The sequence below is a fragment of the Narcine bancroftii genome, chromosome 2 (genome assembly GCF_036971445.1).
Source record: "Narcine bancroftii isolate sNarBan1 chromosome 2, sNarBan1.hap1, whole genome shotgun sequence".
NCBI classification, from domain to species: domain Eukaryota; kingdom Metazoa; phylum Chordata; class Chondrichthyes; order Torpediniformes; family Narcinidae; genus Narcine; species Narcine bancroftii.
This window is the reverse complement of record NC_091470.1, coordinates 294,033,417-294,049,749: the sequence shown is the minus strand read 5'-3', so window position 1 is coordinate 294,049,749 and position 16,333 is coordinate 294,033,417. Positions and strand designations below refer to the sequence as shown.

At 41.6% G+C, this 16,333-nt stretch overlaps 1 protein-coding gene across 2 annotated transcripts in view; it reads right to left on the bottom strand.

Annotated features, from left to right (window-relative positions):
- ggh (gamma-glutamyl hydrolase (conjugase, folylpolygammaglutamyl hydrolase)) overlaps window positions 1-16,333 on the bottom strand; it is a 40,657-nt gene that overhangs the window by 3,640 nt on the left and 20,684 nt on the right. Inside the window, exons 5-8 of one of the 2 annotated variants that reach the window (XM_069921402.1) lie at window positions 16,053-16,191; window positions 11,695-11,801; window positions 4,136-4,229; window positions 1,980-2,117 (exon numbers count right to left, since the gene is read on the bottom strand). In XM_069921402.1, coding sequence (XP_069777503.1) covers window positions 1,980-2,117; window positions 4,136-4,229; window positions 11,695-11,801; window positions 16,053-16,191 — 478 coding nt within the window. The remainder of the gene's footprint in view (window positions 1-1,979; window positions 2,118-4,135; window positions 4,230-11,694; window positions 11,802-16,052; window positions 16,192-16,333) is intronic. The other variant, XM_069921403.1, reaches the window with a different exon arrangement.

Here is a 16,333-nt window from a genome sequence, read left to right as displayed (position 1 = left end):
ATTAGAGAAGGGTACTTGAATCAGTGCGGACTAGAAGGGCCAAATTGGCCTGTTTCCATGCTGTAATTGTTATATGCTCCATCCAAGACAGTAAGAAACTGCAGAGATCTGTGGGCCATCATACCAACCCCTCCCATCTATTGACTCAATCTGCATGTTCTGTCATTTTGGTAAAGCAGTTAAAAGACTCATCCCACCCTGGCCACACTCTCTTGATCCACCGCCCACCTAGATGAAGATTTAGATCTGATGAGATCCTACACCACCAGATTCAAGAATAGTTTCAGACACACAGTCAATCTACAGACTGATTAGCCTCTGCAGTAATTATGAGTCAGCATTGGGTGACACTGTAAACTGAAGAGAAGCAAAACAATGGTCTGATTGGTCCCCCGATCCCCATCACAGTCAGATATGACAACCTGAAGGTGTTTGGGATCTGGTTGGAGGGGCCGAGACGTACAACAAAAATTAGCCAGGGCAGATTGCAAAAGTCCATCAGAAATTGGGTCTGTGGGCATGGCACTCCCTCTCAAAAACAGGAAAGAACCCGGTCATCAGATGCAACGTGCTCTTGGTACAGCTGTACATGAGACAACTGTGGCCCCTCCCCACACCTCCAACCTGGCAATCACCAATTCATACGGGGATCCTAGATGGAAAGGGTCCGGAGGATCACCATTACAAGTCACCAGACAATGGCACAACGGCATACCCAATGTGGTTATCGTCCTGATGACCACCATGTATGACCATGCCTGGAATAAATTATGACGTCACCAAGTGCCATTATGTGCTGAGGTTCTACCAATCCCAGGTGTTGAAAGACTTTGCCACTGGAATGGACACCACCAATCAGCTGGACTTTGCCACACTACCTACCTTTGTGGAAATGTTTCTCCAAACACCTTTGACCACAAGGCCATCAGGTATTCTGAGACAAGGACTTGATTCCCAAAGCAGACCATCCAGATCATCTGGCAGAATGCCTCATCACTAGTGCTCATGAACAAGCTTCCAGGACTTGGCCTGGCTGGCGGTGAGAGGAGCCTATCCAGAGACATCCTCCTTGAACAACTAGAACATCACCCACATTGGACATTGTCCCTGAGATGATTGGAGGAGTGGAGACAGTTGCCCACCGCTTTGCAGAATGCAGATTCACTAAGAGGGTGTGGAAAAGGATGTAAGGTTCCTTGTCACAGTCATCCCTAACAGCAGCATGACTGATCGACAGGCCGCTCCCAGGGACGCACACAGTCAGACATCCATAACTGCTGGAAGACCATCAACTCAGTGAAAGACACACTCTGGTCTGCCTGAAACTTGTTGGTCATTCAGCATACTGAGATGTTATTGCGGGAATGCTGCCAACTGACACATTCCAGGGTGCAGGAATACGTGCTGAAGGATGTGCTGGGGCTTAGTGTAGCCTACGTGAGGGCTCTGTGGGAAAGGACCACTGTCTAGAACTCTCCCATTACCAACCATTTAGGGGCCGAGACTATGGGGAAGCTCCTCAAATAACAGAGGGGGAAAGCTATGAAACAACAAGGTGCCGCAGAAGTGGTAATGGTGTAAATAGAACTGAATGTAACAATGTACAGTGATGGAAATGTATTGATAGGAAACTAAGGGTGGGAAGTGACTTTGAATGGTTTTCCTTTTGTAAATAATTTATTGTGAATAAAGTCTATTTTCAGTTTAAAATGTGACAATAAACTTGAACTCAATGAAGACCTGAATTACAAGTGGAATCATGTAAAGCTGACTGACAGCCACAATGAAAGTATGCTCCTTGGCTGCAGTGAGATGCTAACATTACTAGTAGGTTCAAAGGCTTCCGCAGGTGATTTCGAGTTCAAAAATTGCTTCAATGTAGACCATCGATTCGGTTAGTTGCTAGAAACCATTTTGCTAATGACAGTTAAAATAAAACATTTTTCACGGTACAAAAAAAAGATGAATTATGCTTATACCTTCATTGACAAAAAAGTCAGCCATATACCATGCAACTTTGACACCATTGCTGGAATGTGGAATGTTCTTTTTTGGGTCCCACTCATAAGGGTTTTTCTCAGGGTGCCACTGAACTCCATAAAAAGGGTATCTGTGCGCTACAATCAAACAAAATGACCATAATTCCCTTCATCCAATCAATGAGCATAATTATTCTCCAAATTTATGACAATGAAACAGAAACTCACTGAAATCCTTAAATGGAAACATGCACTCCAGCTACATACAGACTGCTTAACAAAGTTTGATTCTCACTCTGTACAAGTTCATAGCATTACATTTTTGATCAATGAACAAATACAGCTGCTTCTCTCCCACCCCAAATTTTATGCAGAAAAATTATATTTCACAAAAAATCAATACAGCATGGAAATAACAAATTTCATTGACTGATTGGACTTTGCTGAATTACGATCTTAGATGTAAACACACTATCGTTATCAGATTTAGTTCCTTTGCCCTTGTCTCCTTGTTATATGCATATATACCTGAAGAGGTGTTTTTCCACTCAAAAATATTGCTCTACAGAAATCACATACATATTGTGATTTAATCACAATGTACGTGCGCTTCCATGACAAATTATCCAGGACATAAGAGTAAACGGTACTAAAGGATAATCCAAATTTTTTTAAAAATTATTAAACTAGGAAAATAGGCAAAATGAGTTGACAAAGAAAGTAGAATTAAAGTAAATTCCATTGCTAAAATCTCAGTCAGGCCAGTTTTCTGGAGCTTAGGATCGCGTATGATCTGGGAAGTGAGTGTCAATTTGTTGGTTCGTTACTTTCTGTTCTGTTTAAACCAGTCAATTTTATTTGGACTAATGTTTTAAATGTTAATGAGAAGCTACATAATCAATTTTTATTTTGGCTGCAAGTATCCAAAAATAAATGATTAGTTTTTTTTTTAAAAATCACTGATAATGCTAAATTACAAAATTATTCTCAATTCCATCAAGATTGCGTATCAAAAATAAAAACAGGTTTAATAACATAATTTTAGGATAGGGTTTCATTTTAATCATCAGTAAAACCACTTATTTATATTTAGAAATATAAATATTAGGATAGTCCATTAATCACTTCTGTCTTGATGGAATTTCCATGCTGGAAAATGAAAATAGCAATGAAATATTCAAGTAAAAAGCTTTTTATTAAAACTGACAATCGGCTAGTGGCTGAATAATGCAAGTGCATTCTTGATGCGTGCCCAGATGAATGAGGGAACTCAGGAACCAAATCAGCATACACCTGGAGGAATGAAATACGAGAGTCTGCGGACACTGTGAATAGTAAAAACACAAGGCTGGAGAAACTCAGCAGGTCAAACAGTGTACTTTATGTAGCAAAGATAAAGATACAAAACTAATGTTTCAAACTTGAGGTATGGGAAAATGTAGGAAGGCTCCTGAATAAAAAGGTGGTGGGGGGGGAAGGGAAGAGGGACAGGGGGAGGAGCGTAGGCCCATGGGTAAAAGGACATAAGCAGATAAGAGAGGGAGGGCACCTCAGAAGACAGGGAGGGGGTTATCTCGATGAATGAGAAGGAAGGGGTGGAGAGCTGGAGGAAAGGAGACAAAGAGAGGGGGGGAGTGGTCTAGTAGAAGCTGGAGAAGTTGACGTTAATGCTATCCAGTTGGAGAGTGCCCAGACGGAATTTTGGGTGCTGCTCCTCCAATTTACAATGGCCCTTGTTTGGTACTGCACAAGGTCAGTGACAGCCGTGTCGGTGCAGGAATGGGGCATAGAATTGAAAAGGTTGGTCACCCTGTCATTGATGTGGACAGAGCAAAAGTGCTCAGATAGTCTTACAGCACTAACAGGAGGTAAATATTAAAGTATAACCATGTTTTTAACCACAGGATAAGGCTCATTTTCATCAATCACTACCTGAGTGCTTGTTTTTCCACACACCTGTCCCAAACCAGCTATCTGGTGGTGCCGTAACAACAGGGAGCTTTAGAAATAGTATCGAGAGGAAGAAGTCACAGCAGTAGCTTAATTTCTTAAGAATGCAGAAAAAAACATGACAACAATTTGTTAGCTAAGAATGGATTTAAATCAATCCAAGGAAACTCTTGAATTTACAAATTAAAATGTTAACTTCTAAGTACCTTCCATTGTAGATATAAATTCAATCCCTTGGCTGTCAGTATTAGTCGTCAAGATTTTGTAGAAGTTTTTCAATTTTTCATTTCTTGTAAAATTCTAAAATTTAATCACAAAAAGATATAAATGCACAGCATTAGCATATTTTCAACAATGCTCTACTGATCTGGATGAAATTCCCCATTTCATGATGGTGCAACTTCCTTCATTTCAAAGATTGAAGCAGAAAATTTTGGTAACTATTCTCTGCAGCAAATTTTATTTGGTGGTGAGTGGAGCACAACCCAAATAGGATATATGTGGGAAAACCTCCTGGAATCTCCTTGCCACACATCGGACAGGAAGCAAAAATATGAGAAATGTAAATAAAATCAATCTTTATTTAGAAACTTGCCCTGAAGACTTTGTTGTGAACAGAAGTTATCTCTAGTGTAGGTGTAAATGGGAGGTGATGACATCTGAAAATGCAGACAAATTGTGAGTACTGCTGTTCCATAAGCGTCGGTATGTTAATGATTTGGACGACGGAATGTGGTGCTGAGACTTTACCAGTTATCAGTCAAACCCCATTTCAAGTAATGTGGTTCCCCTTATCCGCAGTTTAGCTTTCCGTGGTTTCAGTTAACTGTGGTCTGAAACTGATCCAACTTCTCTGCTCTCTCCCCACAGCCCTGTATCAGTCCCAAATAATCTCACTGCCCTGTATCAGTCCCCACAATGATCCCACTGCCCCGGTCTCTCCCTACAGCCCTGTGTCGGTCCCCACACTGCCCCACTTTCTGCCTACAGCCTCGTGTTGGTCCCCACACTGATCCCTACTTACAAATAAAGTTTACAGGAACACTACAGTATCCCATAAAGCTTTGCTGAGTATATAATATAGTGTTCACACAATGTCCACATTGTGGAACACCCAATTTCACAATGTATTGTGAATGTTAAGCGGCACATACCCTGAAAGGGTTCAGTACTATCCACTGTTTCAGGCATCCACTGGGAGTCTTGGAACATATCCCCCGTGGATAAGGGGGGACTATACTGTGAACAGTTCAGTGGGTCCCTTATCTAAGTAAGGATATGCTGGCATTGGTGGGGGTCCTGATGAGGGTTATGAGAATTAACTCAGGGATGAGAAGGTTTATGTATGAAGACCATTTAATGTCTCTGGGCCTGTACCAACTCTAGTTTAAAAGGACAAGAGGGGTTTTCTTTGAAAGGACTGCTGAATAGAGTGGAGGTGGGGATGATTGTTTCCAGTAGCGAGAGAGTCTAGGACCAGAGAGCACAGCTTCAGATTAAAGTGCGTCCCTTGAGAACAGAGATGAGGATAAATTTCTTCAGCCAGAGGGTGATAAATCTGTTATTTGTTACCACAAATGGCTGATAGGTTCTTACTTAGTAAGGGTGTTAAAGGTTATGGGGAGAAGGTTGGAGAATGGAGATGGGAGGAAAAATACATCAGCCACGATTCGAATCAAAGAGCAGACTTAAGAGGCTTAATTTTGTTCTAAATTGTTGTGGTCTCATGTAATTGTGAGCAATAAAGCTAGCAATGTCTCCTCCAATTTAAAGCATTCTTGTTTCTAACTAATTCAATTTCCACAGAAAGGTTATCAACCTGTAAAGTTAAACTGCTTCTCTTCCCAAGGATGTCTAACTTATCGAGTATTGCCATATTTTTTTCTCTCTTATTTTAGTTTAATTTATTTACAATCTTATGATTGTATGATTGATTAGCTCAGCCAACCATGAAACACCTTGATGGTCTTCCTCCCATGGTGGGAGTGGGGGAAGAGGATGGCAATGAAAGATTGTCACATACCAAGTTCATGGGTGCTGTAAATTGAAACCAGGGCAAGATGGCGTATAAAAAAGGTTTGTCCTCTTACTCTTCAAATAATTTTATAAAATGTAACATTGATATTATTCTAGACAAGTGTGACAGATTATGCTATATTTTATATTATGTATAGATATGTTTTAAAGGAGATAAATTGTGTGTTGTTTTTAAGTTAGGTCACATACAAACACTTCACAACACAGATATCATTTAAAAATCACAGAGCTCTGCTCAAGCCAGACAATCCAGGCTGCGAGTGTCTTTTCAGAAACTTTGAAGAATGCCTATAGACTTCACAAGTAGGAGTTAATTGGACATGCTGTGGAGTAATGGATTATTGATTTGGAAAGCCGAGAGAGAGAGAGAGAGAGAGAGAGAGAGAGAGAGAGAGAGGAGAGAGAGGAGAGAGAGGAGAGAGAGGAGAGAGAATTCAGTTCTACAGTTTAGCAGCAGCAGCTGGGACTGGAACAGGACAAGCTGGCAGAAAAACCCCATTTTGGAAGACGAGTTATGAATTCTGACTTCGGCCAATTCAAAGCCTTTATGGTCCATACAAGAGGAGATGGCTGGCTGTGTGGTGTTTCACCTGAGATAAGGGAAACAGAAAAGGAACTCTGTGATGACCTGAAAGAAAGAAGCTATCATCTGGAAAACCCATTTGGGGTAAGTTTCTTCGGAAAGACACTGAAGTGGCTGATCTGAAGGAATCAGTTGTGGGTGTCCTACAAGCAACAAAACTCTCTCTGAAAACCGACAAGACCTTCCTGAGTGGTAACCAATTATCTTTCAAGCACTAAAGCCTGGTGAAATTCATAAATGTTAAATTCTGTGCACAGTATAAAATTGCCTGATACCAGTGAACTTGGAGGAGTGAGAAGTGAGATTGGACTGTGAATCAAAGAACTTTTCTGAAGTTACACACACATTACATACACGTGGGCTTAGAATGAGAAGGGGGTTAAGTTAATAGTAATGAGTTAGCGTTTGTCCTGTTTTCATGTTTAAAGATAATTAAAAGTAACTTTTCTTTAAGTAACCATTTGGTTTGATGAATTTCTATTGTCACTGGGTTTTGGAGTCCTCTGGGCCTGTAACAGATATGCGCAGCTTAAATGCCACTGATTTTTAATTTAGAGATACAGCATGATAACAGGCCATTCTGGCCAATGAGCATGCACTGCCCAAATACACCTATAGAAACATAGAACATTATAGCACAGAAAAACAAGCCATTCAATCCTTCCGATCTGTGCCCACCAATAAAACTAGCTAGTCCCACTGACCTGCTCTCATTCCATAACCCTTTAGACCTCTCCTATCCATGTATTTATCCAATCTATTTTTAAAACTCAAGATTGAATCTGCATTCACTACATCAGATGGCAACTCATTCCACACTCCTACCGCTCTCGGAGTAAAAAAAACTTTCCCCTAATGTTCCCCTTATACCTCTCCACTTTCAGCCTAAAGCCATCACCCCTCACATTTATCTCCCCTAATCTAAGTGGAAACATCCTACTCTCATCTACTCTGTCTATACCCCTCATAATCTTATAACCTCTATCAAGTCTCCCCTCATTCTTCTTCATTCCAGAGTATAGTCCTAACCTGTTGAATCTTTCCCAGTAACTCAACTCCTGTTAGTAAATGTCCTCTGCACTCTTTCAATCTTATTGATATCTTTCCTATTTATGGGCAACCAGAACTGTACATAATATTCCAAGTCTGGCCTCAACAATGACTTGAATAACTTCAACATAACATCCCAACTTCTATCCTCAATACTTTGATTTATAAAGGCTAAGATGCCAAAACCTTTCTTTACAACCCTGTCTACAAGCGACACACCTTCAGGGAACAACATATGTATTCCCAGATCTCTCTACTCCTCCCCACTCCTCAATGGCCTACCATTTACTGTGTACATCCAACCCTGATTCGTTCTTCCAAAGTGCAACACCTCACACACATCTGCATTAAATTCCATCAGGCATTTACTGACCCAATTTCACAGCTGGTCCAGATAACTCTGCAAGCTTTAAAAATCTTCCTCAGAGTCCATGATGCCTCCTATCTTTGTGTCATCAGCAAACTTGCTGATGCTATTCACCATATTATCATCCAGGTCATTCAAATAGATAACAAACAATAATGGTCCTAACACAGATCTCGGAGGCACACCATTCGACACAGACCTCCAGTCTGAGAAATAACCATCCACCACAACACTGTTTTCTTCCACCAAGCCGATTTCAAATCCAGTTTGCAACCTCTCTATGTATACCTACTATCCTAACCTTCTGAACCAACCTCTCATGAGGAATCTTGTCAAAGGCCTTACTAAACTCCATATAGACAATATCCATGGCCTTTCCCTCACCCATCTTCTTGGTAACTTCCTTAAAGAACCCGACAAGATTTGTTAAACACAACCTACCATGCACATATCCATGCTGACTGCCCTTAATCAGCTGATGACAGTCCAAATATCTATATATCCTATCTCTCAGAAACCCTTCAAATAATTTACATACTATTGATGTCCGGCTCACTGGCCTATACTTGCCTGGTTTACCTTTGAAGCCCTTCTTAATCAGAGGGTCAACATGAGCCACCCTCCAATCCTCTGGCACCTTCTCCCATAAGGACATTTTGAATATATCCATCAGGGCCCATTTAATTTCAGCAGTTGTCTCCCTGAAGGTGCGGGAGAATATCATATCCAGTCCAGGAGATTTGTCTGCTTTTATTCGTTGCAAGGCAGCAAACACCTCCTTCTCCTTAAACACCATATGTTCCATGATGCTTCTATTTGTTTCCCTTCCATCCTTATTCACTATGCCAGTTTCCTGCATAAATACCGATGCAAAAAAATTGTTCAAGATCTCCCCCATTTCATGAGGCTCCACACATAGTTGACCACTCTTGATTTTCCAGGGGTCCAATTTTGTCCCTTACTACCCTTTTACTTTTAATATACTTGTAAAAGCCCTTTGGATTTTCCTTCATATTATCTGCCAAAGCACCTTCACGTCTTCCTTTTACCTTCCTAATTTCCTTAAGCATTCAACTAGCTCACTTACTCCTGGTTTTCTATATCGCATATATAGACCCCTCCTTTTCTTAACCAGCTCTTCAATATCCCTTGAAAACCAACAAGGTTCCTGGTAGGAACATGCCATCTCTGCACTCTCAACATGTCATCCTTGAAGGCCTTCCACCTGCTGGATGCATCCTTGCCAGAAAATAACTTATTCCAATGGACTCTTCTGAAATTCTTCCAGGTTTCCTCAAAATTGGGTTTTCTCCAATTCAGAACCTCAACTTGAACATCAGGCCTAATTAACTTGAAACTAATGATATTATAGTCACTAGACTCAAAATGCTCACCTGCACATACTTCTGCCACCTGACCTGCCTGGTTCCCTAAAAGAAGATTAAGTATTGCATCTTTTCTTGGTGGTATGATGTAGAAAATTTTCCTGTACACATTTGACAAACTCCAACTCATCCAGTCCTTTTACCGTACGAGAGTCCAAGTCTGTGTGCGGAAAGTTAAAATCTCCTCCTATCACAACTTTGTATCTTACACTGGTCTGCTATCTCCCTACAGATTTGCTTCTCCAATTCTCTTTGACTATTGGATGGTCTATAATACGACCCTATTAGGGTGCTCATATGCCTTTCCCATTGCTCAGCTCTATCTATATGGCCTCTGTAGACGAGTCCACAGTGCTGTCCTGTCTATGCACAGCTGTGATATTTTCCATGACTAGCAATGCCACACCTCCTCCTTTTCTCCCTTGCCTTCTATCCCATCTGAAACAATGGAACCCTGGAACATTGAGCTGCCAGTCCAGCCCCTCCTGCAACCAAGCCTCACTAATAGCAATAATGTCAAAAATCACACGTGGCAATTTTCACTCTGAGCTCATTCGCCTCCTTGCATCGAAGATTCATGTGAGACCATTTATTTCCTGTACAGCCCTATCTTTACATGCAGTCCTTGCATGACTCTCATCATCCTCCATCTTACTATCTGCTCTAACACTCTGGTTCCCCTCCCCCTGCAAATTTAGTTTAAACCCCCCTGAAGCAACACAGGCAATGCTACCTGCAAGGATGTTAGTTTCCCCCTCCGGTTCAGGTGCACAGATCCATTGAAACAGGTCCCATTTTCCCTGGAAGAGAGCCCAATTATACAGAAACCCAAAGCCTTTCCTCCTTCACCATGTCTTTGGAAACATATTAAGCTGGATTATCTTTGTGTTTCTCACCCCACTAGCACATGGCACGGATAAGAAACTTGAGATTGCAACTCTGGAGCTGCTCTCCTTCAACTTTGCTCCTAACTCCCTGAACTCTCCTATCAGGACCTCCTCACCCTTTCTACCCACATCATTAGTCCCTACATGGACTATGACATGTTGTCGCTCACCCTTCCTTCTGAGAATCGGGAGCACGCAATCAGAGATCTCACAGACCCTGGCACCAGGGAGACAACAAACCATCTGGGATAATGAATCTCTCCCAGAGAACGTCTGTCCCCCTAACTATCGAATCCCTTATCACGAATGCATTCCTCTCTTCCCTCCTTCCCTTCTGAGCTGAGGGTCCAGTCCCAGTGCCAAAGATTTGACCACTACAACTTGTCCCCGGTAGATCATCCCTGCCAATAGTATCCAAAATGGTATATCTATTGTTAACAGGAATGGCCACAGGGCTACCCTGCTCTCTTTCCCTCTTCCCCTTGCCTCTCCTGACAGTCACCCAGCTGCCTTCCTCTCTACACTTAGGGGTGACAGCCTCCCTGAAGCTCCTCTCTATCACAACCTCTGCTTCCCAAATGCTCCCGAGTTCATCCAACTCCAGCTCCAGTTCCCTAACTCGGTCACCTAGGAGCTGAATACACCTCTTTCAGGTGTAGTCATCGGGGACACCTGCACTACCCTTGACTTCCCACATCCTGCAATCGGAACATTGGACTGCCCTAACTTCTGGCTTCATTTCTTGCAAAAATCACAATTAATTAAAGAAACTTACTACCCTTACCTTATGAGGAGAAAGCTCTTCCTCAGAAATTGCTCGACGAAGCCGCTGAGAGACAAAGCCGCAATGTCAATGCCCCACTCTGTCACTGAGCCACTCCGTTAATCAACTCATTAACCTGTACATCTTTGGATCATGGGAGGAAGCCCATGTGGATATGAGAAGAACGTATAAACTCCTTGTATCACTGAATTGCTACATCCGGATTGCTGGCACTGCAATAGCCAGTAATCCAGATGTAGCCATGATAACTGTGTGCTGCACCAATGCGTCATTGGAATTTCTACAAAGAACTAACTAATCATTCGAGAAAAAATATTCAGTCCTAGTCTATGTGCTCATGGCCTCTACATGAATATTTTTCTAGATGGTCTTAAAACACTGAACCACTGATTTTAACAGTGTATTTCTTAACATTTTTGCATCAAAGTTTTTATTTTGAATACAGAAATTGTCAGTTATTGACAAAGAATGATGAATGATGATGTTTCTGCAAGTGACAAATCCCTTCAGATGGTTTATTAACAGGTCATAGCAGATAAAAAGTTAATAGCTGAACTGTGTTCTTTGAATATTATATTTGCAGTTTCAATTAAAACTTTATCAATGCTCTAACAACAAAGAAAGATCTATACACAGAAAACTAAATGGCTGGAAAGTGCTAAATTACCAGACCTTCACAGAGAGACTCCAGTGGTGAAAGTTTGCAGTTAAAGACTCGACAGCCAGTGCGTGCATCAGATCTTCAGGAAAGTTCTTAAACATCCGACTGCTTGCTGCATCTAAACAAAATGAAATTCATTAATTAAAGAACTACAGTACAACTCCAATTATCTGAAATCAGATTCCTCTATTGTTAAGTGGCGCTGGTATATTGCCAACTGGGCAGAGGCAGGGCCAGAAGGAGTCAGTAGACCCTCCCTGAAAATCATAACCCTCCCTGAGAGTCATGATCCTCTTCCCAAGTCCCTTCTGTCAATTCACGAGCGCCTCACCCATATCCTGGGGTCAGCCATTCAACTCCCTCACCAAAGAGGAACAACAGCAAGTGTGGTTCATGGATGGCTCCAGTCAAGGGAAAAACGGGATGCAGTTATGGCGAGTGGCAGCACTACACCCAGGCAGCAGTATGACCTTTACTCAGGAACGGATGGGGGATCCAGCCAGTTCACAGAGCATGACACAATCACCCATTGTGGGGTCAGCAGCACTGAAGGTACATCTGGGAGCAGGCTGGGCAGAGGGCACTTATGGTCCACCATGTGGATGCCCACACCAACAGGGAGGCCATTCACATGCCGCTGAGGACCATGCAAATCTGCACAGCTTTCATTCACTCCGATGTCGTAGATTCTGATGCCCTAGCAACATGGGCCCACTGAAAGAGCTGTCAGCTGGGGTCCGACGGAACGTGACAGTGGGCAGAGGGCTTAGGGGTGGCATTAACCTAATATCAGGTCTGGACAGTGGTAGACAATTTCCAAATTAGTAGAATTTAAATAAACTCCTCCTGGCTATCATGTACAGAGAACCAGCATAGGCATATCTGGGACCTGTTTAAAAGGAACACAAGCAGGAACGGCTTCCTGATGTCAAACGACAGCTCAGAAAAATGGGGCACTCCCACCAGAATACAGGTACAGCCTGGATGCATGTCTACTGGCTTGTCCCTTGCTTCACCACGGGAAAGCACAGCGATGGACATCTGGGGTCTGTGCTGAGGGAGTATCCAAATGTGAAGCCAAGGTGCGGGATGCACCTTATGGATGATCTTGCACGGCCTGTTTGCAGACATTGGTGGTAAAGGTGCCCTCATATGTCAGCTAAGCTGGAGAAACCAGGCATGGGAGTCAGTGAACAGACAATATTCTTCCTCTTCCCTCCCCTCTCACACTGGGGAGCAATTGCCACAGAACCCTGCTCCTTCGGGAACACAATGACCCTGTTTAGTCAAAGGGGGTGGGGGTTGGGGGGAGAATGGAAGCTGGTGAGGTGTTGTCATTCAGTTTGATAATGTGCCTTGTCCATTACAGAGGGCACTTATGTATATAATCGATCCACTGGATTTGCATAATTTTAGTGGTAGTGTGCCTCCTGTATTGTCTATCGGAATCCCTTGTGCCCCATGTGCCTGCTCACACTGTTACAGTTTTTGTCTCATACTGTGCAGAAGATAGGTGGCCACTAGAATTAGAGTTCAACTTGGGTCTGATGTGAATGTCAACATAATTATTTAATAGTAGAATAATTAAGTATCTTTTGACATCTTCCACTGTTTGTTTCCAGTGTGTTCAATAAGGTTAGCTATGAATGCAACACATATCCAGACTCGACTCTCTGTGAACTAACTGAACCTGATACTTTCCCAAACACAACAGAGGGTGAAGAAAAAATTCACCAAACTGTTTCCTGAGATAGAGCATTTCAGTTATGAAAGGAAACTAGGTTTGCTTATTTTTGAGCACAGAAGGCTGGTCGTGGTTGAATGCGGAACAAAGGTAAAGAGTGAGAAACCATTTCCTAGAATAGAAATATGAGCAGGAACCATGGGTTTGAGGTGTTGGGAAGGAGATTTAGAGGCGATTTGAGAAAGATTTTTTCATTTTATGATGGGAAACCTGGAGCCCACTGGTGAAACGGATGTGGGGTGAAGGAGCCAGGTCCTCTCACAAGATTTTATTAAGTTTTATATTTATTAGCTTTATATAATATACAATTATATTAATTATTTGAGCAATTCAAAACACCTTGGTGGAGAAGACTATGGGACATGTGTCGGGAAATGCAATGCAGCAATACTAGATGGCTAGCAGAGTCTCAGTGGGCCAAAGGGTCTGTTTGTATGACATATGACTCCACAAACATTTCAAATCAAATGAAAAACTAAAATAGGCAAAGTTTAGTTCGCTATGAGGATTTGGATCATTTCACTGGCAAAGAAACCAGTGAATTAGCTTAAAATCTGCCCAGGACAAATGAGGAAACTTCCAGCAGCAGGAACAATGAGATCATCCCTTGCCATCACATATAACAGGACAACTAGAGCAGCTGGCACCATGTCAACAAGGATCCCAAATAACAATGTGCACTTAGGAATTTGCAATAGAAGCACTGGATTAACTTGAGCCTTTATACAATAACAGTTAACATCAACACCAGTTTACCACCAAAACAGTTGCACAGTCCCTTTCAACCAGTTACATTAGAAAGCCATGGTCAATATGCTGTTAGATTAGGAAATAGAACCTTGCAAGCAAATAAAAACAAGTTCTGATAAATAAAATTTTGCTCCCAAAATACACTTTTGTTACACAAGACCCCGCCATTGGATCGAAAATAAATAACAAAATAGAACTATTCTTTATAACTTTTAACATGTGGTGGATGATGCTTGTACTCATACACCATCATGTTGAAATAAGGACACCACACTTGTGAAGATGTCAGCCAGCGAAGATAGTTTATTAGTGTTATCAAGCTTAATATAGACTCACGACATGTGACCTGGCATCATGACATCTGAAGTGCTAATGACCTCATGACGTAGCCACGTTGAGTAGGCCAGGACCTCTCAGTAGACCTACAGCTGCTGCTGAGTCACTATGCCTCGTGGCCATCATGGCTAATTGCCAGTAGATATGAGGCTGTTGTGTCTAGCTGTAACAAGACAGGAACTGTTAGCGCTGGTTCTGCCCACTCCCTCCAAGCGTACCACTACAACATATTCATTGGCTTAACACACAAGTGGCAGGAGAAAGAGAAACCCTTATATTGAACTATTGTTATCCATTCAATTATGCAGTCAGTGTAAACACAAAATATTACAAACTTGCTTATAGTTTTTGGGGCATTGGAGAAATGTTGATCAAAATGCTAAATCTTTGTTTGGTAGCGCAAGATTTTTTTTTAAACTGAACAAGCAAACGAATTTTACATTGAAACTAACAGGCAGGAAGCTCATCAGTGCAGCACTGCATTGGACTAACTTGCATCATATATTGTATCATTAAGTGTGTATCCACTTCCTCAATCTTTGTCATATAGTGCTCTGGTGCAGTGTTTCTTCTATGTTGTTTAATGCTAACAGGAAAAGTTATTTTATTCTTTGCTAGTAATAGACTGCGTGGCAAGTGTTAAGATTTTTTTAAAAGTTGAAGACTAACATATAAAACAAATTATGTGTAGGTAGTTAGAAATTGACCTAGATGAAAAGCTGAAAGTGCACATCTAACAAGGAGGTGATAGCACAGAAGAGAATCAATGCCTAAATTCAGCTCTCTTCTTCAAAGCTGCATATTTCTATACATTATAACATTTAATCTCAATGTCGGTGCTGCACAATTGCTCAGCTAAAGGAGGTGCAGGGTACTCCTTCCATCCAATAGTCTACAGGTAAGGTTGGGCAAGGTGTAGTACTTGTTTAGCCTCCCAATCAGGGTCATGTGAAGCCATGGATTGCAGATGGTGGATTTTTTTTTTTTTTTACAAGCAGATTCTACAGATTAGAATTTATGGTTGTGAAACTAAAAACACTGGGAAGATGAATCTGCTGATCAATGGCCACGGTTACCCGTCCAGTATGGGCACTGCAACTGAAGAAGGCAACAGGACACCACCTAAGTATTTTTCCCTTGTATAATCATGAACTCAACATCGACTACGGTCTCAGCTCAAAGATGGAGCCTCCACCGAAGGAGAACAGGGAGGCAACAACTACGATTCGGAGGGTCAGAGATGGGTGATGGATGGAGAGACATGATCGCCCATGCCGAATGGCAAGGCACCTGAAAGATGATGATTACACTTAATAACCAGGAGGTACTTCAGTTTTCAGAAACTATTATCTTTTATTTATTAATTACTTTCCACTTGAGGAACATTGGTTGCAATGTTCTAGAATATGATAATACAGGATTCATTTTTAAGTTTGATGTGGTTATCAAACATAAGTTAATTAAGCCACCTGCTTTACATTTTGCACAATTTTCATAAGCACAATGAAAATTATCTCACACTCTCAATCAACAGTTTACCTTTGGTGAATTTTAAAGGAAAAGATATATTTTTGGTCTTTGTAGCAATCAAAACATTTCTTCCACTGGTAATAACAGTCAGCTCTTCAAATCCAAGACAAGTCCCCCACATTGGGAAATGTGTTCCATTATCGTTGACCTATTAGAAAACAAATAATAAAATTTTAATTCAGGGCACGTCTTTGACAGAAAGAATCATATCAAGTACAACCACATCTAGTGTTTACATTACCAAACAAAGAAGTTGAAGCATCATTTGCTGCTATTTCCACTGTTCTTTC